At 45.4% G+C, this 25,807-nt stretch overlaps 1 protein-coding gene across 1 annotated transcript in view; it reads left to right on the forward strand.

The window, feature by feature from the left end:
• Positions 1-25,807, forward strand: part of CEP128 (centrosomal protein 128) — a 524,271-nt gene that overhangs the window by 72,824 nt on the left and 425,640 nt on the right. Inside the window, exon 8 of the mRNA XM_030215382.1 lies at positions 2,497-2,613. Coding sequence (XP_030071242.1) covers positions 2,497-2,613 — 117 coding nt within the window. The remainder of the gene's footprint in view (positions 1-2,496; positions 2,614-25,807) is intronic.

The raw sequence follows: 25,807 nt of genomic DNA on the forward strand, positions 1-25,807 counted from the left end.
TGAGAAGGGGATTGGGGAGGGGTGGGGGAGTTCAGAGGAGGGATGCTCAGAGGTGAGAAGGGGATTGGGGAGGGTGGGGGTGCTCAGAGGGGAGAATGGGGATTGGGGAGGGGTGGGGGTGCTCAGAAGGGATAAGGGGACTGGGGAGGGAAGTGCTCATGGGAGAAGGGGTCTGGAACTGGGAGCTGAAAAGGGGCAGGGGCTGAGACTGTGGGGACTGGGGGCTTTAAAGGGGACAGGGAGAACTGGCTGGGGCTGAAGCTCGGGACTGGTGAGAGAAAAGGGCTGGGGTTGAAACTAGGGGCTGAAAAGGGGACAGGGAGAAGTGGCTGGGGGCTGAAGCCCAGGACTGATGAGAGAAAAGGGCTGGGGACTGGTGGGATAGTGGGGCTGAAAGGGTATTTTCTATATTTGTTTTATTTCTATTTGTTTATTTGTAAAGTGGTGATCGGATTTGTTAGTTTTTTCAAATTTACATCCACTGTCTTTATATTTTACACAGTACTAGGGGACAGTTTCTGTTTCTGTGGTGTTGCATTGTATGCAGAGTCTGGCATCGGGGGTTCAGTTTAATTTTTGTCTAAATAGAAAGTTTATGATTACTTATTCTATAGTGGATTAGGGTGTATCTGTGTTTGTGAAAAAGACATGGCTTTCGGTTGGCATTGACTGTGCAGGATCGACGATCTGTACTAATCTGTCTGTTTTCGTTTTACAATAGGTGAATTGATGTTCTAGTGCTCACTGTAGCGTTTAAGATGCTTGTGTGACTTGTAGAAATGACTGCTTATGGTATGGTAGAATTGCGCTATAGGTCCTGAGTGTTTTGTATTCTCGGTATGCCTAGTACTGGATTTGGGGGGGGGGGGTGTTAAAAAATGACCGGCCCCGGGTGTCAACTACCCTAGCTACGCCACTGCTGAGCCACCTAGACTACTGTAATGGAATCTATGCGGGATGCAAAGAAATAATCATAAACTCCAAACTGCTCAAAACACCGCAGCCAGGCTTGGTAAAATGAGATTCGAAAGTGCCAAAACCCCTACGAGAAAAACTGAATTGGCTCCCAATCAAAAAACGTATTGCGTTTAAAATCTGCACTCTGGTTCATAAAATCATCTATGGCGAAGCCCTGGGATACATGTTAGACCTCATAGACCTACCAACCAGAAACACAACAAGATCAACACGCTCATTCCTAAACCTTCACCACCCAAGCTGCAAAGGTCTCAAATACAAATCAACTTATGCATCCAGCTTCTCCTATATAAGCACGCAACTCTGGAACGCACTACCAAATGCCGCAAAAACAACGTTTGACCTACCAAACTTCAGGAAATCATTAAAGACTATCTTGTTCAAAAAGGCATACCCTAACGACCCAACTTGAATCCTGCAACGCAACAACGCTAATACTCGAACTGGACTGAACTTAACGCTTCCTCCTTTCTATTCCCTTATGTGTCTGTCACACATGCAGTTTATTGTACCATAATATCGCTCTGTATTTGTCATACCGGAAAGGCGATCGCCTCACGGTACTATGTAAGGCACATTGAGCCTGCAAATAGGTGGGAAAATGTGGGATACAAATGCAACAAATAAATAAATGATATGTATTTGAATTTTATGTATGTAAATTTGTAAACCACTGAGAAATTTGGGATTGTGCGGTATATAAAAGATTTTAATAAACAAATATAAAATATGCAGGTACATGCACATTTACACCTTTTTTCAGAGTAGATATAATTTTGGGCTGGTTTTGGGTGCCTGTTTTATAAAGGTGCTTAGATACCTTTCTGAATGCTCATTATGAAATTACCCCTTATGTTCCCGCCCGAAACCTCCGTTCACAGGACAAATCCCTCCTCTCATTACTCTTCTCCACCACCGCCAACTCCAGGCTCCGCTCATTCTGCCTCGCCTCGCCCTATGCTTGGAACAACCTTCCCGAGCCCTTACGCCAAGCCCCCTCCCTACCCATCTTCAAGTCTTTGCTTAAAACCCACCTCTTCAATGCTGCGTTCGGCACCTAACTCTTTCAGGAAATCCAGACTACCCCAATTTGACTGCTCCTATCGGACTGACTGTTCACTTGTCCTTTAGATTGTAAGCTCTTTGAGCAGGGACTGTCCCTCTATGTTAAATTGTACAGCGCTGCGTAACCCTAGTAGCGCTTTAGAAATGTTAAGTAGTAGTAGTAGTATTTCATTTATTCCCGAGACTTCTAAGATCCTCATGCAACTCTTCATAATTTGATCGTTATTTAACAGCTCTGAATAGTTTTGTATCCTATTCACCTTTGCTTATTTTTCCTTTTTGTCAGAGCATTTATACGTGTGTTGAAAACGCAGCAGTTTCGGTACATATAGGTTTGCTTTTAGTTCCAGACCTAAGCTTGATTGTATTGTCTTCTAGAGGGCACAGTCTAGAGTGATGCAGAGTTCAATTTTCCCAGTCATTTTCTGACATTTCTCGTTTTGGTTTTTAAAGGTTTCTGAACGGGTTGAAAGGCGACTTCAGGAGCTCGAAAGAGAAATGCGGAGTGAAAGGCAGGGAATGGAAAGACGCCAAGAGCAGCTGGGCCAGATGTCCCTGCAGCTGCAGGAGGTATGGAAGAACCTGCTGACATTTGCTTGATCACTCCCTCTCTCTGATTTCTCTTTAAACTTTCCTACTCCAGACGGCATGCTCTATAGAATTTGTCTCTTGCTGCAATCACTCTGAGGTCAGCAGAGGCCTCCACAACAGCGACGATATGAACTAAATCCAAATTCAAATCCTCCTTTCTGCTCCTCCTGGGATTGATCTTGTTGCCTCTTTGGCTTGCTCAGTCCTAGATAGCTGACCCCAACAGAGAGAAGAAGTGAACCTGATCCCCTCTGATGTCTTTTGTGTTTGTTCTGTCAGGCTCTACCTCATTCCATATGTGACCTACCTAGAGCTGGACATCTTGGAGAGGAGCAGTCCTTTCCAGATACCAATATTTCTGATATGGTGGATTTTCCCTATATTGATTAAGTTAGGCTTACTATATGTCCGGGCAACCGGGCGGGTTTTGCCAGCCTGCTCGTTTGTCCAGAAATCCGGACAAACGGGCAGATTGCTAGCCTCCCCTCCCCTTACTTACTACTGCCCTGGTGGTCTAGTGACCTCTTCGGGGCAGGAAAGAGCCCCATCTTTCTTGCCCGGAGCGCTGCCCTGCATGCATCCTTCCTGTTCCTGATCTGAGCGAAGGATGCATGCAGGGCAGCGCTCCGGGCAGGAAAGATGGGGCTCTTTCCTGCCCCGAAGAGGTCACTAGACCACCAGGGCAGTAGTAAGGTAAGAGGAGGGGGAGTGATGGGGTGTGTGACAGGAGGGAGGGGAAAATGGGGTGTGTGGTGGGGGCAGGGCATGTGTCCTCCTTTTTAGGGGACAAAATATGGTAACCATAGTTGTGACACCACTCTGTGAATGTGCTTCTTCTGTTTGCACCGACAAAAGCTCTTGTTTCAGTGCAGCAGTGGGCGATGTGCCATGTTTATGGCGCAGGACCAGCAGCCTCCGCTCCAAATGGAGAAGCTCCTCCCTCGCTTTTTTAAAATGACTTACATAACTAATAGTTTCACCCCTCAAGACAGCTTTTGAAGCCTCCCAAAATGTGGTCGTATTGTGAACCCTATCCCAATTAAACTGCGCGTATTCAGTCCAACCGTGCAGTAAACGCTCCCTAAATTCCACATCATGATACAAGTAAGCTGGGAAGGTCCAGGATCGGGCCGGTTGTTCAGCCCCAACAGTCAGCCATTCCAACCAAACAGTCGCATGATCCGAAATAACACATGGCCCTATCTGGGAATCTTTTACAGAATTCAAAAGGGAATGGGAGACCAGCAAATAATCGATCTGTGATTGTGTTCCATGTGCCCGAGATAGGTGTGTGTAATCTTTATCAAGCGGATACAAAACACGCCAAACGTCTAAAAGATCCAGCAGCTCACATAGACCAGGCAACCTCTTCGTTGACCAGGCCTTTGGATTTGGAGACGGTCGAGATTTGTTCCAATTCAGTGTCTCAGGCCATATTAAAGTCACCCTCCAATATCATGGGCATAGAGGAAGTTTCAAAAAGTGTGTGTTGTAAGGTGTTTATAGAAGGCACTGTCCCATTGGTTGGGGGCATAAATACTGCCCAGCACAACCGGTTGTCGGGCTATCAGGGCCTGGCAAAAAACAAAGCGCCCCCCCCAGAGTCTTTAACAATCTTTTGGACCTGAGCGCCCAATCCTGCCCTAAAGGGAATGGCAACTCCCTCTTTCTTCCCATCAGCTGGTGACAACACACAACCACTCACCCACCAGCAAGCCAATTTAGCATGCTCCTTTTCAGATAAATGAGTTTCCTGAAGAAAAAACAAAAAGGAGGTAAAATCCTCACGGAACCGTGAGATATAAAAACAAAAAGTGAGGAGAATGAACGAGGATACCAATTAGTTTGTTTATTCACATAAAAAATAACGTAATTCACATTAAAAATGACCCGACACGGCCATGTTTCGGCCCAAAGGCCTGCCTCAGGGGTCTTTAAAACCTCAGAGAGTGTAGCTTGAGATGTGTACTCCAAGGAAAATAATAAGAAGGAACTCTCTTGGGTCTCCTCTCTTTTAAAAAAAGTTTTTGTTGAGAAACGGAACAAACTGGTTATACTCCTCTCCAAAAGGACGTGTACAAATGTAGGATGCAATGAAAAATGGCGGTAATGTCCGTACCTCTTAAATAGATAAAATAAGGGAAATGACGTTTTTCCAAAAAATGGAGGGAAAAAGCTAACGTCTGATTTTCAAGTAATAACAGCTAATTAATTTTGCTAATGAGTAGTCCTGCAGTATTTCTCACAAACATTGCACAATTAAGCAGGTTCAGTGCTATCTCATTTCCGTTTTTAATTAGCTGTTATTACTTGAAAATCAGACGTTAGCTTTTTCCCTCCATTTTTTGGAAAAACGTCATTTCCCTTATTTTATCTATTTAAGAGGTACAGACATTACCGCCATTTTTCAATGCATCCTACATTTGTACACGTCCTTTTGGAGAGGAGTATAACCAGTTTGTTCCGTTTCTCAACAAAAAATTTTTTTAAAAGAGAGGAGACCCAAGAGAGTTCCTTCTTATTATTTTCCTTGGAGTACACATCTCAAGCTACACTCTCTGAGGTTTTAAAGACCCCTGAGGCAGGCCTTTGGGCCGAAACACGGCCGTGTCGGGTCATTTTTAATGTGAATTACGTTATTTTTTATGTGAATAAACAAACTAATTGGTATCCTCGTTCATTCTCCTCACTTTCCTGAAGAAAAACCATATCAGCCTTGATACGCTTCAGATATTGCAAAATATTTGAACGCTTAATAGGAGAGTAAAAGCCCCCAACATTCCAAGTTGCCACTTTAACCATAATAGCAGAAAACGTAAGGAGGATAAGTTCACAGGTAAGCATTTTAGTATGAAGTAGAGAGACCGCCCCAGCACACGGCCTCCCTCCACATAGAACACACCATGTTCATTAAAGAAGACTACAGTATTATAGTTGGTCAAGATACAATTTTGAACCACCCGAGCTCCGACTCCACTGCAAGACAAAAGTGGTATCTGTTCCCCCCTTCTCATAGTAACATAGTAGATGATGGCAGAAAAAGACCTGCACGATCCATCCACTCTGCCCAACAAGATAAACTCACGTGTCATTTTTTGTGTATACCTTACCTTGATTTGTACCTGTCTTTTTCAGGGCACAGACCGTATAAGTCTGCCCAGCACTATCCCCGCCTCCTAACCACCAGCCCCGCCTCCCACCACCGGCTCTGGCACAGACAGTATAAGTCTGCCCAGCACTATCCCTGCCTCCCACCACCGGCTCTGGCACAGACTGTATAAGTCTGCCCAGCACTATCCCCGCCTCCCATCCACCATCCCCGCCTCCCACCACCGGCTCTGGCACAGACCGTATAAATCTGCCCAGCACTAAACCCCACCCTCCTTACCCCACTACCCCCTTCCATACTGGTCCTTTAAGAAATGGTCACTGTTAAACGCCCCTATCCCCATCCAACCCCTTAACAGCCAGATACTCCTAACCCCAACCTTATAGCTTACATTCATATTGATCAGTTTGTGTTCTTTCACTGCCTCAAATTGTAAAAAAAAACCCAAACAAACAACCCCCCCCCCCCGCATTCATACTCCATCCACGCACTCCCCGATCCATCTCCTTAGCCATGAATTTATCCATTCTTATGCTCAACCAATCACACGCTCCAAACCACATTCTTATCAGCATCACATACAGTTGAAATAAGTGCAATAAGCACTATGCTAATAGGTACAACATTAAAAAAGCAAACAAACAAAAAAAACCTTGATACAATGCATAGTACCCAAGCCTTTTACAGTTTGTCCTACTTGTACAAGGCATAAGATAACTGGAAAGCATAATAGGCTATTGAAAACAACAATAAACCCACTCAAACCTCCTCTACCCAAACTCCTGCCCTAGGCACATATGACCGTTTGACATGTCAAAAAAAAAAAAATAATAATAAAAAAAGTAAAAATGAAACTAGAAATTATATTCCATGAGTCAGAAGACAAGCTCTGATTCCAGTTACACCACCAGTCTTACTGGAAATGTTCAAAGCGTCCTAAGGCCCAGCGCTGGATCTGTAGTGCCATGATAGATGGTAACCAGGCCCAAATCAGCCATGTAACAGTCAGCGACAGCAGTCCTCAGCTCCGTTGTCGGACAGATTAACTGCCAAAAATCGGCGGACCGCTATAAGCCATAGCTACAGCAGCACAAGCATTAAGATTCCAAAAGTCTGCAGGTTTTCCCAGCAAAGCCCCGGCCAGCACATCTTCAGTAGATATACAGTGGGGGAAATAAGTATTTGATCCCTTGCTGATTTTGTAAGTTTGCCCACTGACAAAGACATGAGCAGCCCATAATTGAAGGGTAGGTTATTGGTAACAGTGAGAGATAGCACATCACAAATTAAATCCGGAAAATCACATTGTGGAAAGTATATGAATTTATTTGCATTCTGCAGAGGGAAATAAGTATTTAATCCCTCTGGCAAACAAGACCTAATACTTGGTGGCAAAACCCTTGTTGGCAAGCACAGCGGTCAGACGTCTTCTGTAGTTGATGATGAGGTTTGCACACATGTCAGGAGGAATTTTGGTCCACTCCTCTTTGCAGATCATCTCTAAATCATTAAGAGTTCTGGGCTGTCGCTTGGCAACTCGCAGCTTCAGCTCCCTCCATAAGTTTTCAATGGGATTAAGGTCTGGTGACTGGCTAGGCCACTCCATGACCCTAATGTGCTTCTTCCTGAGCCACTCCTTTGTTGCCTTGGCTGTATGTTTTGGGTCATTGTCGTGCTGGAAGACCCAGCCACGACCCATTTTTAAGGCCCTGGCGGAGGGAAGGAGGTTGTCACTCAGAATTGTACGGTACATGGCCCCATCCATTCTCCCATTGATGCGGTGAAGTAGTCCTGTGCCCTTAGCAGAGAAACACCCCCAAAACATAACATTTCCACCTCCATGCTTGACAGTGGGGACGGTGTTCTTTGGGTCATAGGCAGCATTTCTCTTCCTCCAAACACGGCGAGTTGAGTTCATGCCAAAGAGCTCAATTTTTGTCTCATCTGACCACAGCACCTTCTCCCAATCACTCTCGGCATCATCCAGGTGTTCACTGGCAAACTTCAGACGGGCCGTCACATGTGCCTTCCGGAGCAGGGGGACCTTGCGGGCACTGCAGGATTGCAATCCGTTATGTCGTAATGTGTTACCAATGGTTTTCGTGGTGACAGTGGTCCCAGCTGCCTTGAGATCATTGACAAGTTCCCCCCTTGTAGTTGTAGGCTGATTTCTAACCTTCCTCATGATCAAGGATACCCCACGAGGTGAGATTTTGCGTGGAGCCCCAGATCTTTGTCGATTGACAGTCATTTTGTACTTCTTCCATTTTCTTACTATGGCACCAACAGTTGTCTCCTTCTCGCCCAGCGTCTTACTGATGGTTTTGTAGCCCATTCCAGCCTTGTGCAGGTGTATGATCTTGTCCCTGACATCCTTAGACAGCTCCTTGCTCTTGGCCATTTTGTAGAGGTTAGAGTCTGACTGATTCACTGAGTCTGTGGACAGGTGTCTTTCATACAGGTGACCATTGCCGACAGCTGTCTGTCATGCAGGTAACGAGTTGATTTGGAGCATCTACCTGGTCTGTAGGGGCCAGATCTCTTACTGGTTGGTGGGGGATCAAATACTTATTTCCCTCTGCAGAATGCAAATAAATTCATATACTTTCCACAATGTGATTTTCCGGATTTAATTTGTGATGTGCTATCTCTCACTGTTACCAATAACCTACCCTTCAATTATGGGCTGCTCATGTCTTTGTCAGTGGGCAAACTTACAAAATCAGCAAGGGATCAAATACTTATTTCCCCCACTGTATCACCGTTTAGGACTTCCACCATTCTGCACCGGGGAGCCCAGCAGTTGGAGAAAAGTCTGGGCCTCTGCCACCGAAAGACAAAGTTTTGTTTCACCTTGATACGAGATAGTTTGGCAGGATATAAGAGAGCGAATTTGATCTTCCGATTATATAACTGCAAGCAGATTGGCGAAAAATTCCTTCTTAGCGTGGCCACAGCTGAGGAATAATCTTGACAACACAATATTTTTTGGCTCTCATAGTGTAACTCTTTACCACTTCGCATCGCTTGTAAAATTGCAGTTTTATGAGCAGAATTAAGGAGACGACATATCACTACTCTGGGCCTGGAGGATCCCTCTTGTCTCAGGCCTATCCGATGTGCTCGTTCTACCACCAGTGGGCCCGCCAAATCTGATACAGATAATTGCTGCGGTAGCCAGCGTTCGAAAAAGCCCCGAAGATATCTCTCGTCCACTGATTCTGCCAATCCCACAAACCGCAAGTTATTTCTGTGAGATCTATTTTCCAAGTCCTCCAACTTATCTTTGTAAGTATCCAACAGTTTTTGCATACGAGTCTGGGCTTCCTCCACCTTTGTCATCTTGTCTTCCAGCTCCCCAATGCGGTGTCGGTAGGTTGCTAATTCTGCAGCGATAAGATCGAGATTAGTTTGAAGTTGTTCTAACTTTGAGTCTATGGGGCCCAACCGAGTGTCCAAAACGTACTCCATTGCTCCAATTACTTCTGTTGTTGCTTCTGCTACCTACGCGGAGCTGAGAGTAGAGTGGGGCAGGCTAGCAGGCGCCGCCATCTTGTCTCCATGTAATTTCTGTTTGTCTTTCTCTTTCTGGAGATTTTTAGTCACCATTAGTTGTTAATCGCCAATTCCTTAAATCTCGTCCCTCAGAGGCTCTTATAAAGCAGGAACAGCCTAAAATCCGAGGTTTGCTATGTGAAAATTACAGGTTTTATGGAGAGGTGGCAGGAGCAGAAAAATTAGCTGCTGCTCCTGAGCATAGTGTCACGTGACCCCAGCAGATTAAATTTAATGTGGACAAATGCAAAGTGATGCACATTGGGAAGAATAATCTGAACCATAGTAACCTAATGCTAGGGTCCACCTTGAGAGTCAGCATTTAAGAAAAAGATCTAAGTGTCATTGTAGACAATACACTGAAATCTTCTCAGTGTGCAGTGGCGGCCAAAAAAGCAAACAGGATGCTAGAAATTATTAAAGGGATGGTAATTAAGACCAAGAGTACCAGTGCTTTTTTTGTGCCGGTACACGCCGGTACGGTGTACCGGCACCTTTTTCCTCAGGTCCCGCTCCCATGATTCTCTCTCCCCTGCCCTCCCTGTCCAGCGATTCTCTCTCCCCTCCCCTGCCCTCCCTGTCCAGCGATTCTCTCTCCCCTCCCCTCGCCTCCCTGTCCAGCATGTCCCCTCTCTCCCTTGCCCTCCCCAAGCCGCGGCGAACCGGTCCGGAAGTGAAGGCAGCAGTGAGGCAGGCACACAGCATGCAGGTTCATCTTTGTCTCCTCTCGCGTTGCTTCCCTCTCAGCGCTTCCCGCTGCGGGATGCGCTGAGAGGGAAGCAACGCGAGAGGAGACAAAGACGAAGCTGCATGCTGCATGCCTGCCTCACTGCTGCCTTCACTTCTGAACCGGTTCTCTGCGACTTGGAGAGGGGAGGGCAGGGGAGAGAGGCGACATGCTGGGTATGGAGGGCAGGGGAGGGGAGGAGACATGCTGGACATGGAGGGGAGGGCAGGGGGGAGAGGAGACATGCTGGACATGGGCAGGGGAGGGAGGAGAATCACTGGGCATGGGTGGCTAGAGGGGGCAGGGGGAGAGGAGGGTTGCTGGATATGGGTGGATGGAGGAGAGGGCAGGGAGAGAGAAGAAATGCTGGACATGGATGGAGGAGAGGGAAGAGTGAGGAAGAAGATGAGGGAAAGGAAGAAAGGAGAAAAACTGCACATGGATGAAGAAAATAGGCAGAAGCTGGATCCACTGGACAGTCAAGTCTGCGGAGTAGGACCCAGCTTTTACTTACGGATGTAGGGCAAGAAATGAAGAAGAAAGGCGGAAAGTAAAGAAATAAATGAAAAGGAAGCCCTGGAAACAGAATTAAGAGGACAGATAGCAGCAGAATTGGATACTGGGCCAGCATGATCAGAAAAACAGTCACCAGACAACAAAGGTAGAAAAAAATCATTTTTTTTTTCATTTTAGTGTCTGGAATATGTCCAATTTGAGAATTTACATCTGCTGTTACAGGTCCAGTATCCCACTGGGATACTGGACCTGTAACAGCTTGCAGAAATTATTTATAATGAATAAAAATCACATTATTTTTTTCTCCTATACTAGTATAATATTTTCAATGATGTCTGTTTATATGCGTCATGGCTTGCACAGGGGGTGTGGCTAATGTGGGTGTGGCTACAATAGGGGTGGAGCCATATGTGGTGGCCCCGCCCACAATGAGGACCGGCACCTTTTTTTCTACAAAAAAAGCACTGAAGAGTACTATCATGCCACTGTTATCGCTCCATGGTGTCACCTGATCTTGAGTATTGCATTCAGCTCAGGTCACTGTATACTCAAAAATAGTATAGCCGAATTAGAAAAAGTTCAAAGAAGAGTGGTCGAAATGATAAAGGGGATGGAACCCCTCTCATATGAGGAAAGGCTAAAGAGGTTAGGGCTCTTCAGCTTGGAAAAGAGGAGAGATTTGATTGAGGTCTTCAAAATCCTGAGTGGTGTAGGACAAGTAGAAGTGAATCAATTTTTTTTTTTACTCAATGAAGGTTCACAGAAATACTTTTAAAACAAATAGGAGGAAAAGTTTTTCACTCAACGAATAGTTAAGCTGTGGAACTCTGGAGGATGCAGTAACAGTGGTTAGCCTATCTGTGTTTAAAAAAGGTTTGAACAGTTTCCTGGAGGAAAAGTCCATAGTGTGTAATTGAGACAGGCTTGGGGGAAGCCACTGTTTTCCCTAGGATTGGTAGCATGGAAATGTTGCTACTGTTTGGGTTTCTTCCAGGTATTTGTGACCTGGATTGGCCACTGTTGGAAATAGGATACTGTGCTAGATGCACCACTGGTCTGAGCCATTATCCACCTTATAATTGAAAGAGAAAAACGCCTAGATTTCGACCCAAATCGGGAGATAGACGTTTATCTCACAAAAACGAATAAATCGGTATAATGGAAAGCCGATTTTGGACGTTTTCAACTGCACTCCATCGCGGAAGCGTACAAAGTTGACGGGGGCGTGTCGGAGGCGTGGCGAAGGTGGAACTGGGGCGTGGTTATCGGCCGAGGAGAGATGGACGCCTTTCGCTGATAATGGAAAAAAAGTATGCGTTTGTAGCTAGAATTTAGGGCACTTTTCCTGGACCCTGTTTTTTCACGAATAAGGCCCCAAAAAGTGCCCTAAATGACCAGATTACCACCAGAGGGAATCGGGGATGACCTCCCCTGACTCCCCCAGTGGTCACTAACCCCCTCCCACCACAAAACATGATGTTTCACAACTTTTTATTTTCACCCTCAAATGTCATACCCACCTCCCTGGCAGCAGTATGCAGGTCCCTGGAGCAGTTATTAGGGGGTGCAGTGGACTTCAGGCAGGTGGACCCAGGCCCATCCCTCCCCTACCTGTTACAATTGTGCTGCTTAATGCATATTAGTCGTCCAACCCTCCAAACCCATTGTACCCACATGTAGGTGCCCCCATTCACCCCTTAGGGCTATAGTAATGGTGTAGACTTGTGGGCAGTGGGTTTTGAGGGGGATTTGGGGGGCTCAACACACAAGGGAAGGGTGCTATGCACCTGGGAGCTCTTTTACCTTTTTTTTTTGTTTTTGAAAAAGTGCCCCCTAGGGTGCCCGGTTGATGTCCTGGCATGTGAGGGGGACCAGTGCACTACGAATTCTGGCCCCTCCCACGAACAAATGCCTTGGATTTCTTCGTTTTGAGCCGGGCGCTTTCATTTTCCATTATCGCTGAAAAACAAAAACGCCTAGCTCACAAATTGTCGAACAAAACATGGACGTCTATTTTTTTCGAAAATACGGTTCAGTCCGCCCCTTCACGGACCCGTTCTCGGAGATAAACGCCCATGGAGATAGACGTTTTCGTTCAATTATGCCCCTCTATGGCTACTTTTATGTTCTTATATACACATGCATATAACAAAAGAGAGGGAACGAAGTACAAACTAAAGTCTAAACAAAAGAAAAACAGCACCACAGGCCTTTAAAAATGGAACACAGTTCTTTAATGAATGAGCCTTGACAAAAAGACCCGACACGGGCCGTGTTTCGGTGACTAGCACCTGCGTCAGGGGTCTACATAGAATACAAAACATAGAAATAATATATTTTTAAAATATTTTTAACATATAATGAATAAAACCAAAGATTAATATTTAGACTCATCAAGCATACATATATAAGCCTATATAAACACCTAAAGCATTTAATATTTTAACATTGCATTTAATATTTTAACATTCTCATATATTATTATATAGTAATTTGAAAATAAATGGATAATTAATCAAAACAAAAATGGTAACTCACCACAGTGATGACGTGGAAAACTTGGGGAATAACTCGAATATATTCCTCTACAATATTCCTTACTTTTGGACAAAACTTGTTTTCATATATTAATATTATATGTTTAAAACGCTTATTTTAATTATTAATAATATATTTTATAAAAAGGTCATATTATATAATACTGGCTATAACTAAATTTCAAGTCAAAAATAATTTTTTTTTTTTTTTTAAACATTTTAAAATATACAATAAATTTCAAACATTACACTGATAATATCATAAACCTTCAAAAACATTCAAATCGGCATAGAAATGAATAAATATATACATCTTCAAATATAAAAAAGCCAAAACTATAATATCTAGTGGCATTACTTGATCTTAATTTTGAAAAAAACAGCATTTTGTCACTATATGTGTATGTGTATATATATATGCATATATATATATATATGTATGTGTGTGTATGTATATATATATATATTATAGCATTAACAGGGCTTCTATTATCTTTTGGAGCTCTGGGTATATTTGTTTCATTATCTGCCAATTGCAATTAATTATGTAAATTTTATTTGTAACTGCTAATGGTATTTTAGCTAGTGGAAAAAAACTTTGTCAAATTAGCTTCCACATGTGTATATAGGAAATGAAATCCCTTTCATCTGGCTGTTTTGGTTGTCTAAAATGCACAATACCCTGAAAGCACAATGAAGTGTCACAGTTGGGAGATTGCTGCCCTGCTCTCTGATCTCTGTTCTGTACTTGAGGACCAGAGGCTTTAGCGTTGGAACCTTTCCTTTCCCATTCAAATAAAAGCTTGGACTGTGATTCTGAATATCATATCTTGCAGTACGATGGGATCGCTGCCAATTGTAAAAAATATTTAATTTCCATGTTTTCTCACGTTAATGCAAGGGGTGACCTATGTCTCTTCTTTTTCTCTGCTATAAACTGCAGTGAGAACTGGAGAGCAGTAATTTAAATTGACATTTTATTCTGCAAATGGTTAGGAGCACTCTTTAAAGGTCATGTTTGGAAAGATAGCATATGCACTTGGAAAAAAAAATAAATAAAAAGCCTTGGAAGTGAAAGTAATGCGTATTATTCTGAATTAGTTTCTTGCTAGTGTTATTGAGCAGGTATCCTTTTGGCAGCCACAGTGGAGGTTGTGGCATGTCGAAATGCCTTCGTTGTCTCCATGTGTGATGTTGACATATCGGGGGAGATTCTATATTTAGCGCCTAAAAAATTGGCATGGGAATCAGTGCCAACTAAACACGTTCTAGAAGTGGTGCCTAGATTTAGGCGCAGTATATAGAATACACGTAGTTGATATCTCAATGCCTAAAACTATGCACCTCGATTTACACCAATGAAAACGTGGTGTAAACCCCTGCGCGTAGATTAAGGCGCACTGTGCCGTATTCTATAACTACGCATGTAAATTTCAGAACAGCCACGAAATTCCCATTTCCCAGCCCATAACCACACCCCTTTTTGCCTGCACGCGTTAGAACTTAAGCGCACTGTGTTACAGAATACAGTTAGCAAGTTGTGTGCATAGTTGATGATCTAAAATGGCCGCTGATTAACGGGCTTAAGAACTGTTAGCTCCAGATGCCATCTCGGAGCTAAACCGTTGTTTGGCTGGATATTGGCCCGATTTTGTTTGCACCGGCTTCCTTCGTTGCTGCGGAGATCTGATTTTCTCCTTATCATCTGTTTCGGCCCAAAATATCAAAGAGGAGCACCGGCCGTCATTGCTCATCACCGACGTATTGGTTGGCCGGCTGAAAGCCCAATCGCATCGTCAGTGCCCGCGTAGCGGGACGGGGAGTCGTTGGCTCCGGGGGCCCTCGGGTAATCCGCCAGCATTGGCCGTGGTTTGGCTCCTCATCGCTGGACCAGTGCCTGTCTTGGTCCGGGGTGCCGTGGGGAACCTCTTGGGCTGTTGTCTGCCTAGTCGGATCGGCTCGTTGCTGACGTTTCCGCGGACCAACTGCAGCCTGACCCGCTCGTGCTGTGAGCATCTGCCTTTGATCCAGGCAACTACTGTCCCTGCATTGAGAGCCGTTCAGCTGTGCGGCCGGCCGCAATCTCTCCCAGTATTGACAACCTCCAGTTGTGGCCGTTCAGCTCCGGTTCTCTCTACAACACTCCGGGCCGCTTCTTGCTTCTTCTGCACTTTGTCTGCACCTCCTGGTACACTGCCTGCCGCTTGTTCGCTCCTGCCCGTTCACCAACCGTTGATCATCACAGCAGCGCCGTTGGGCCTTTTGAACCACGTCTTCTGGTCGCTGCATCAATCGTTTAGGGAGCTGGCGTGGTCAGTTAAGAAGCAGATTTCAACACCAATTGCAACATGCTATTTCGACATGGCCAGTCCGGCCGCTTCACATCTCTTCCTGCCTTAAACGGTTCTAATCGTGAAATGCTTATTTCTCCTGGTCTGGATGAGTATTACACCTGCTACCCATCATGGATTGCCTTGCCGATAGTTGTTCAAGTCACTCTGAACCATCTCAGCATCTGGAATCTACCTAAGACCAGCCTATCTCTGAAAGCCAACTTCAGAAAGTCCACATATTACCTACAGTCCAAAACGTCCATAGACCTTTTGAGACTCTCTTACCCTTTCCCTATTTCTTCTTACTCTGTTCTTTCTATCCTGTTTCATGAAATTGTAATTGTATAACAACTGGTCTGGCTATAGCCTTATCAGTACATTGTATGCCACGTTGAGTCTGCATGCATGTGGAAAAAAGTGGGGTATAAATGTGCATAAATAAATAAATAAATTTCTAATTATTAACAATTAGTGCTCATTATTGCTGATACAATCAATGGTAATAAATCAACTAGACTACTGCAATGGAATCTACGCAGGTTCTAAAGAACGAACCTTAAAGAAGCTTCAAACCACTCAAAACACAGCAGCCAGTCTCATATTTGGAAAAACGTGATTCGAAAGTGCAAAACCCCTCCGAGAAAAAACTACACTGGCTCCCAATCAAAGAATGCATTCATTGCCTTTAAAATCTGCACCATGGTTCATAAAATTCTCTATGGCGAAGGACCAGGATACTTGATAGACTTAATCGACCTACCAACCGAAAACGCCTCCAAATCAACACGATCATACCTATACCTACACTACCCAAGCTGCAAAGGTCTTAAATACAAATATACTTATGCATCCAGTTTTTCCTACTTAAGCACACAACTGTGGAAAGCGCTACCAAAGGCAGTGAATACAACCACCTAAACTTCCGGAACGTGCTAAAAACCACCCTGTTCAAAAAGGCATACCATCCCGAACCAACCTAAAAGACCGATCTTGGCTACACATGAAAACCAAAGCACGTATGTTCACAACAATACTCTTCCCATCAGGACTATTCTACGGCTTTTGCCATATAAACTTTTTCCTTCCACTACAGTACAATGTATTTGTTCACACCGGAAACAGCAATTGCCATTCCGGTACTATGTAAGCCACATTGAGCCTGCAAATAGGTGGGAAAATGTGGGATACAAACGCAACAAATAAATAAATAAATAAATAAATAAAATTGCTTAATTGCTGTTAATGATGCTAATTAGTTTAAACTAATTAAGTTACTCACGTAGTTATAGTTACTCAGTGTAGTTTTTCTGCCGCATAGAGCCTGCCATGAGTGGGAAAGCGCGGGGTACAAATGTAACAAAAAAAAAAAAAAAAAAATCCGCTTGGATTTCGGTGCGGATCTCTAGGCGCACTATATAAAATCCGAGGAATGGAGCTCATTTTTAAAGGCGTTGTTTAAATACAGAAATTGCCTTTTCTAAAATTGGCTGCTGTCTATCTATCTGTATATTATTATTATTTATTGCATTTGTATCCCACATTATCCCACCTCTTTGCAGGCTCAATGTGGCTTACAGTTCAACATGGATACTAGAAATAGAAGAGAATATACATTTGGTTTTACAGAGGGTTTTGGGTTACATGGTGGTAACATAGTAGATGACGGCAGAAAAAGACCTGCATGGTCCATCCAGTCTGCCCAAGACAAACTCATATGTGTATACCTTACCTTGAATTTGTACCTGTCCTTTTCAGGGCACAGACCATATAAGTCTGCCCAGCAGTATTTCCCGCCTCCCAACCACCAGTCCCGCCTTCCATCACCGGCTCTGGTACAGACCGTATAAGTCTGCCCTCCCCTATCCTCGCCTCCCAACCACCACCCCCTCTTCCCCCCACCTGCTCCGCCACCCAATTTCAGCTAAGCTTCTGAGGATCCATTCCTTCTGCACAGGATTCCTCTATGCATATCCCACGCATGTTTGAACTCCGTTACCGTTTTCATCTCCACCACCTCCCGCGGGAGGGCATTCCAAGCATCCACCACCCTCTCCGTGAAAAAATACTTCCTGACATCTTTCCTGAGTCTGCCCCCCTTCAATCTCATTTCATGCCCTCTCGTTCTACCGCCTTCCCATCTCCGGAAAAGATTCGTTTGCGGATTAATACCTTTCAAATATTTGAACGTCTGTATCATATCACCCCTGTTCCTCCTTTCCTCCAGGGTGTACATGTTCAGGTCAGCAAGCCTCTCTTCATATGTCTTGGAACGTAAATCCCATACCATCCTCGTAGCTTTTCTTTGCACCGCTTCCATTTTTTCAACATCCTTCGCAAGATACGGCCTCCAAAACTGAACACAATACTCCAGGTGGGGCCTCACCAACGTCTTATATAGGGGCATTAAAACCTCCTTTCTTCTGCTGGTCACTCCTCTCTCTATACAGCCTAGCAATCTTTTAGCTACGGCCACCGCCTTGTCGCACTGTTTCGTCGCCTTCAGGTCCTCAGATACTATCACCCCAAGATCCCTCTCCCCGTCCGTGCCTATCAGACTCTCCCCGCCTAACACATACGTCTCCCTTGGATTTCTACTCCCTAAGTGCATCACTTTGCATTTCTTCGCATTGAATTTGGTGAAATACATGATAGTATTAAAGCAAAAGGCATTATAGAACATTTCTGGATAAATTAAAGTTTGTACAGTTACAAGTGTTGATCTTTGTGATATATCTTGTTGAAGAGATAGGTTTTCAATAGTTTGCGGAAATTGGTCAATTCATAGACCGTTTTCAGGTTACGTTTCAACGCGTTCCAGAGCTGTGCGCTCATAAAGGAAAAGGTAGATGCGCGCATTAGTTTGTATTTCAGACCTTTGCACTTGGGAGGATGAAAATTGAGGAATGTGCGAGAAGATTTTTTTGCGTTTCTGGGTGGTAGTTCTATTAGGTCTGACATGTAGGCTGGGGCGTCACCATGGATGATTTTTTGGACTAGGGTACAAAGTTTGAATGTGATGCGTTCTTTGAGTGGGAGCCAGTGTAGTTTTTCTCGTAGGGGTTCATTTCTACCCCATATTTTCCCACAAATGCAGGCACCATGTGGCTTCCATGAATTACAATCCTTCTTATCTGTTCCCTTCTCCACTACTGCCAACTCCAGACTTCGCGCCTTCTGTCTCGCTGCACCCTATGCCTGGAATAAACTTCCTGAGCCCCTACGTCTTGCCCCATCCTTGGCCACCTTTAAATCTAGACTGAAAGCCCACCTCTTTAACATTGCTTTTGACTCGTAACCACTTGTAACCACTCGCCTCCACCTACCCTTCTCTCTTCCTTCCCGTTCACATTAATTGATTTGATTTGCTTACTTTATTTATTTTTTGTCTATTAGATTGTAAGCTCTTTGAGCAGGGACTGTCTTTCTTCTATGTTTGTGCAGCGCTGCGTACGCCTTGTAGCGCTATAGAAATGCTAAATAGTAGTAGTAGTAAAAGATACAGCACATGAATTTTACAGTAGAATAAGGATAAAACGCTAGCAGCAATTAGGATGGCTAAACAGCAGAATTACTGATGGAATACACTTTTTCAAAAAGGTACGTTTTCAGCAGCTTCTTGAAAAGATGGTGGTCAGCTTGCGATTTTAGGTTCAGGGGAAAAGCATTCCAAGTCTTCGGGCTGGAGCAGTGGAAAGCAGAGGCAAAAAGAAGCTTGTATTTAACACCCCTGCAAGATGGGTAATGTGGTTGTAAAAAGGTGCGTGCTGTTGTGATGGCATTTCTAGGTGGGAGATCTATTAGAGGAATCATGTATTCCGGAGCTAATCCGTAGGTTATTTTATGTGTCAAAGTGCAGATCTTGAATGCGATTCGTTCTCTCACAGGTAGCCAGTGTAGATTGAAACGTAGGGGCTGCGCAGGAACCATGCGCGATTTGCCCAAGATGAGCCTCGCAGCAGTATTCTGGGCAGTCTGGAATTTCCTTAGTAGATGCTCCTGGCAGCCTGCATAAATCCCACTGCAGTAGTCCAGGTGAGGCAGAACTAGCCAGTGAACGAGTGTGCAGATATCTGTGTATCTATATTTCTCTCTCTCTCTTACACATACTTATAGTACGGCTTATCTGAGGTTCTTATGTTACTATTCTGCCAAGTTGAATGGGCAAAACGGCATTCGTCCTGTTGTGCAGAGTTGGCAGAACTTACTTAAGTAGAGGAGTGTGGTAGCCGTGTTAGTCCACTCTTAAGGTTATCAATAGAAATCAAACAAAATAGTAACATAGTAGATGACGGCAGAAAAAGACCTGCACAGTCCACCCAGTCTGCCCAAGAAGATAAATTCATATGTGCTACTTTTTTATTTGTACTGTCCTCTTCAGTGCACAGACCGTATAAGTCTGGCCAGCCCTATCCCCGCCTCCCAACCCCGCCTCCCACCACCAGCTCTGGCACAGACTGTATAAGTCTGCCCAGCACTATCCTCGCCTCCCAACTACCAGTCCCGCCTCCCACCACCAGCTCTGGCACAGACCGTATAAGTCTGCCCAGCACTATCCCTGCCTCCCACCACCGGCTCTGGCACAGACCGTATAAGTCTGCCCAGCAGTATCCCCGCCGCCCAACCACCAGCCCCGGCACAGACCGTATAAGTCTGCCCAGCACTATCCCTGCCTCCCACCACCGGCTCTGGCACAGACCGTATAAGTCTGCCCAGCGCTATCCCCGCCTCCCAACCACCAACCCCGCCTCCCAACCACCAGCTCTGGCACAGACCGTATATGTCTGCCCAGCACTATCCCTGCCTCCCACCACCGGCTCTGGCACAGACCGTATAAGTCTGCCCAGCACTATCCCTGCCTCCCACCACCGGCTCTGGCACAGACCGTATAAATCTGCCCGGCACTATCCCCGCCGCCCAAACACCAGCCCCGGCACAGACCGTATAAGTCTGTCCAGCACTAGCCCCGCCTCCCAACCACCAGCTCTGCCACCCATTCTAGGCTAAGCTCCTGAGGATCCCTTCCTTCTGCACAGGATTCCTTTATGTTTATCCCACGCATGTTTGAATTCCGTTACCGTTTTCATCTCCACCACCTCCTGCAGGAGGGCATTCCAAGCATCCACCACCCTCTCCGTGAAAAAATACTTTCTTCAATCTCATTTCATGCCCTCTCGTTCTACCGCCTTCCCATCTCCGGAAAAAATAAAACATGGAAAAGAAAATAAGATGATACCGTTTTTATTGGACATAACTTAATACATTTCTTGATTAGCTTTCGAAGGTTGCCCTTCTTTGTCAGAACTTACTTGAAACGACTCATGGCTCTTATTGCTGCAGAAGGGGCTTCCACAAAGTATTGTGTCAAGTGATTTGAAGACTTTGGCAATCAAGAGGTTTTTTTTTTTTTAATTCTTAACTACCTTTAGAGTATTTCAGTAATTGTTCTTTCACATTGAAAGTGTAGAGTACGCTCTGTTGATTAGTGAAATAAATCCCTACTTTAATGCATTTTGAATTCTATATGATAGTCAACAAGAAGCGCAAAATGGTCCAGTGGTCTCAAAAAAAGATATAACAGAAATCGAGAAGGGTGACCATAGTGATAAAGGAGTTGGAACTCCTCTCATATGAGGATACATTAAAGCGGTTAGGGCTCTTCCAGCTTGTAGAAGAGGGAAGATGTGAAATCCTGGATGGAATGGAACAGGTAAATGCAAATCAGTTGTTACTGGTTCACTTCCAGGAAGGGACTTTCTTTCCAGTTGCATGGGTCATTTTTCCTAACACTATATGCTCACTAAGAATATACATGTTTAGGTCTTCATGTCTCTTCTCAGTGGAGGAGTAGCCTAATGGTTAGTGCAGTGGAACATGGAATGTTGCTACTTTTTGAGATTCTACATGGAATGTTGCTAGTGGAGGAGTAGCCTAGTGGTTAGTGCAGCAGACGTTGATCCTGGGGAACTGGGTTCGAATCCCACTGCAACTCCTTGTGACCTTGGACAAGTCACTTAACTCTCCATTACCCTAGGTACAAAAACTTAGATTGTGAGCCCTCTAGGGACAGAGAAAGTACCTGCATATAATGAGGCTCATTTTCAAAGCACTTAGCCTCCCAAAGTTCCATAGAAACCTATGGAACTTAGCCTCCCAAAGTGCTTTGAAAATATGCCTCAATGTGTACAGCACTGTGTACCTCTAGTAGTGCTATAGAAATGATTATTATTAGTAGTAATAGTAGTAGTTAATACGTCTTTTGACTTAAACCCAATACCATTTTCGTTGCCTTCTTCTGAATTGCTTCAAGTCTTTAGTTCCAAGCAAGAATGGCCTCCAAAACTGAGCACAATACTCCCAAGTGAGACCTCACCAGTGACATGTACTGGGGTATTAACATCTCTTTTCTTCTGCTGATAACGCCTTAACATAGTAACATAGTAGTAGATGACGGCAGAATAAGACCTGCACGGTCCATCCAGTCTGCCCAACAAGATAAACTCATATGTGCTACTTTTTGTGTATACCCTACCTTGATTTGTATCTGTCTTTTTCAGGGCACAGACCGTATAAGTCTGCCCAGCACTATCCCTGCCTCCTACCTCCGGCTCTGGCACAGACCATATAAGTCTGCCCAGCACTATCCCCGCCTCCCAACCACCATTCCCGCCTCCCACCACCGGCTCTGGCACAGACCGTATAAGTCTGCCCAGCACTATCCCCACCTCCCAACCACCATTCCCGCCTCCCACCACCGGTTCTGGCACAGACCGTATAAGTCTGCCCAGCACTATCCCCGCCTCCCAACCACCATTCCCGCCTCCCACCACCGGCTCTGGTACAGACTGTATAAGTCTGCCCAGCACTATCCCCACCTCCCAACCACCATTCCCGCCTCCCACCACCGGCTCTGGTACAGACTGTATAAGTCTGCCCAGCACTATCCCCACCTCCCAACCACCATTCCCGCCTCCCACCACCGGTTCTGGCACAGACCGTATAAGTCTGCCCAGCACTATCCCCACCTCCCAACCACCATTCCCGCCTCCCACCACCGGCTCTGGCACAGACCGTATAAGTCTGCCCAGCACTATCCCCACCTCCCAACCACCATTCCCGCCTCCCACCACCGGTTCTGGCACAGACCGTATAAGTCTGCCCAGCACTATCCCCGCCTCCCAACCACCATTCCCGCCTCCCACCACCGGCTCTGGTACAGACTGTATAAGTCTGCCCAGCACTATCCCCACCTCCCAACCACCATTCCCGCCTCCCACCACCGGCTCTGGTACAGACTGTATAAGTCTGCCCAGCACTATCCCCACCTCCCAACCACCATTCCCGCCTCCCACCACCGGCTCTGGCACAGACCGTATAAGTCTGCCCAGCACTATCCCCACCTCCCAACCACCATTCCCGCCTCCCACCACCGGTTCTGGCACAGACCGTATAAGTCTGCCCAGCACTATCCCCGCCTCCCAACCACCATTCCCGCCTCCCACCACCGGCTCTGGTACAGACTGTATAAGTCTGCCCAGCACTATCCCCACCTCCCAACCACCATTCCCGCCTCCCACCACCGGCTCTGGTACAGACTGTATAAGTCTGCCCAGCACTATCCCCACCTCCCAACCACCATTCCCGCCTCCCACCACCGGTTCTGGCACAGACCGTATAAGTCTGCCCAGCACTATCCCCGCCTCCCAACCACCATTCCCGCCTCCCACCACCGGCTCTGGTACAGACCGTATAAGTCTGCCCAGCACTATCCCCACCTCCCAACCACCATTCCCGCCTCCCACCACCGGCTCTGGTACAGACTGTATAAGTCTGCCCAGCACTATCCCCACCTCCCAACCACCATTCCCGCCTCCCACCACCGGCTCTGGCACAGACCGTATAAGTCTGCCCAGCACTATCCCCACCTCCCAACCACCATTCCCGCCTCCCACCACCGGTTCTGGCACAGACCGTATAAGTCTGCCCAACACTATCCCCGCCTCTCAACCACCAACCCCACATCCCCCCACCGGCTGCCCCCTCCCCTGTCCATAGTTCCATTTCCTTTTTGTCCACAAATTAAGCTGTACGTCAGCCTCCCCCCCCCCCCCCCCCCCCAGGAAGTAGAAAACCTCTGCCTGAAGCTAAATTTTTCCCCAATTGAAGAGCAGGTGCTTAATGAGGGATAGCTGGTTGGGGAGTTATTGTGGATTAAAAAATGGTCATTATGGCCGTGATGCACCTTGATAACTACCCCCCCCCCCTAAATCCAGATGTCAAATTGTAGATTATTCTACAAGCTTTGATAGATCCCTCCTCATGTTATCCACATTTTCTAGGGTGTTCTCCCAAAGTGGCCCATCTATTTTCACCTGTTCCGAGGGAATGGATCCTCAGAAGCTTAGCTGAGATTAGGTGGCAGAGCCGGTGGTGGGAGGCGGGGATAGTGCTAGGCAGACTTATAAGGTCTGTGCCAGAGCCGGTGGTTGGGAGGCGGGGCTGGTGGTTGGGAGGCGGGGATAGTGCTGGGCAGACTTATACGGTCTGTGCCAGAACCGGTGGTGGGAGGCGGGGCTGGTGGTTGGGAGGCGGGGATAGTGCTGGGCAGACTTATACGATCTCTGCCCTGAAAATGGCAGATACAAATCAAGGTCAGGTATACACAAAAAGTAGCACATATGAGTTTCTTGTTGGGCAGACTGGATGGGCCGTGCAGGTCTTTTTCTGCCGTCATCTACTATGTTACTAGGTTACTATGTTACCAGTAAGATATTTAAGGTTGTAACTGCAGTTTCATACAGATTATATATCCCCCTCCCATTCTTAGCTGTCATGGTCTTTTTGTATGGTTATGCTCTGTGAAGAAAAGACAATCTTGAACTTTGTGACGGTGGAAGAAGTATCATCTTTCTACTCCAGGGTGAAGTAAAGGGAAATAGAATTTAGCAGTTGATAATAGGGAATGCCCACTAGTCGTCAGTGTTCAGCCATCAAAATCCCCTCTAGCTGACTTCCTCCGCCATCAAAGCATAGCTCACCAGAAAGATTTTACTTTTATTTTCATCATCGTGTAGTTTGGATATTTGCGTGCACTACACCACATTGTGGGGATCTCTTGCAAACCGTTCCTTTCCCTTATGAATATGAAAAGCAATTTCATTACATTTGGGATTCTGGCAGCAGGCTTTGTGCATATCCAGGTCTGATTTGCCCTTGTTTCTTTATGGTGCAACTAATGGAATACAGCCGTGTTCTGTTAACGGTCCATACAAGTAAATAAAAGTCAGAATGATTGAATATTTTAACACCCAACAGAAAGGACTTAACAAGGATCTGGGGTTCCTAGCCCATTATAAACCATAAAGCTGTATGTCTCTGTTGATCACCCCACCCCTCACCTATCCACACCCATCCTGTTAGAATATCAATGATATGCTTTGATGTCCCCATGCATACCTCCCACCCACCCCCATCCTCCCACCCTGTCAGACTGTCATAGTAATGCTTGAATGTTTTCACTTATATACACTGTCAGCTACCACATTTGCTTATTTCCGATCTGAGGAAGAAGGGCAACCTTCGAAAGCTAATCAAGAAATGTATTAAGTTATGTCCAATAAAAAAGGTATCATCTTATTTTCTTTTCCATGTTTTATTTTGTTTGATTTCTATAGATTCTACATGGAATGTTGCTATTCCACTAGCAGCATTCCATGTAGAAGTCGGCCCTTGTAGATCACCAATGTGGCCGCGCAGGCTTCTGCTTCTGTGAGTCTGACGTCCTGCACGTACGTGCAGGACGTCAGACTCACAGAAACAGAAGCCTGCGCAGCCTTCTACATGGAATGTTGCTAGTGGAATAGCAACATTCCATGTAGAATCTCCAAGAGTAGCAACATTCCATGTAGAATCTCCAATAGTATCTATTTTACTGTCATAGTAATGCTTGAATGTTTTCACTTATATACACTGTCAGCTAGCACATTTGCTTATTTCCGATCTGAGGAAGAAGGGCAACCTTCGAAAGCTAATCAAGAAATGTATTAAGTTATGTCCAATAAAAAAGGTATCATCTTATTTTCTTTTCCATGTTTTATTTTGTTTGATTTCTATTGATAAAGTAAATAAAAAAAAATCCAAATTCGGTTTGTTTTGTGTCTGCTCTTTGCTTCTGGACTGGTAGCGCTGGTGGGAGGTTATTGCTGTTCTTTCATATTCAGGCTTCCTGCCGGCGATCATTGGTGTTCAGCTATGCCCTCCAGTTTGTGCAGTCATAGAAAGTGGCTCCGTGTGGCATTAGGGGCTCCCATCAGGCTTTAATGCTTTATATTCATGACAGACTAAGCACATTCCTGTGCATACAGAGTGGATCATTATTAAATTATTAGGCATCAATAGC

This window comes from Microcaecilia unicolor, chromosome 9 (assembly GCF_901765095.1).
Source record: "Microcaecilia unicolor chromosome 9, aMicUni1.1, whole genome shotgun sequence".
Classification (NCBI taxonomy): Eukaryota; Metazoa; Chordata; class Amphibia; order Gymnophiona; family Siphonopidae; genus Microcaecilia; species Microcaecilia unicolor.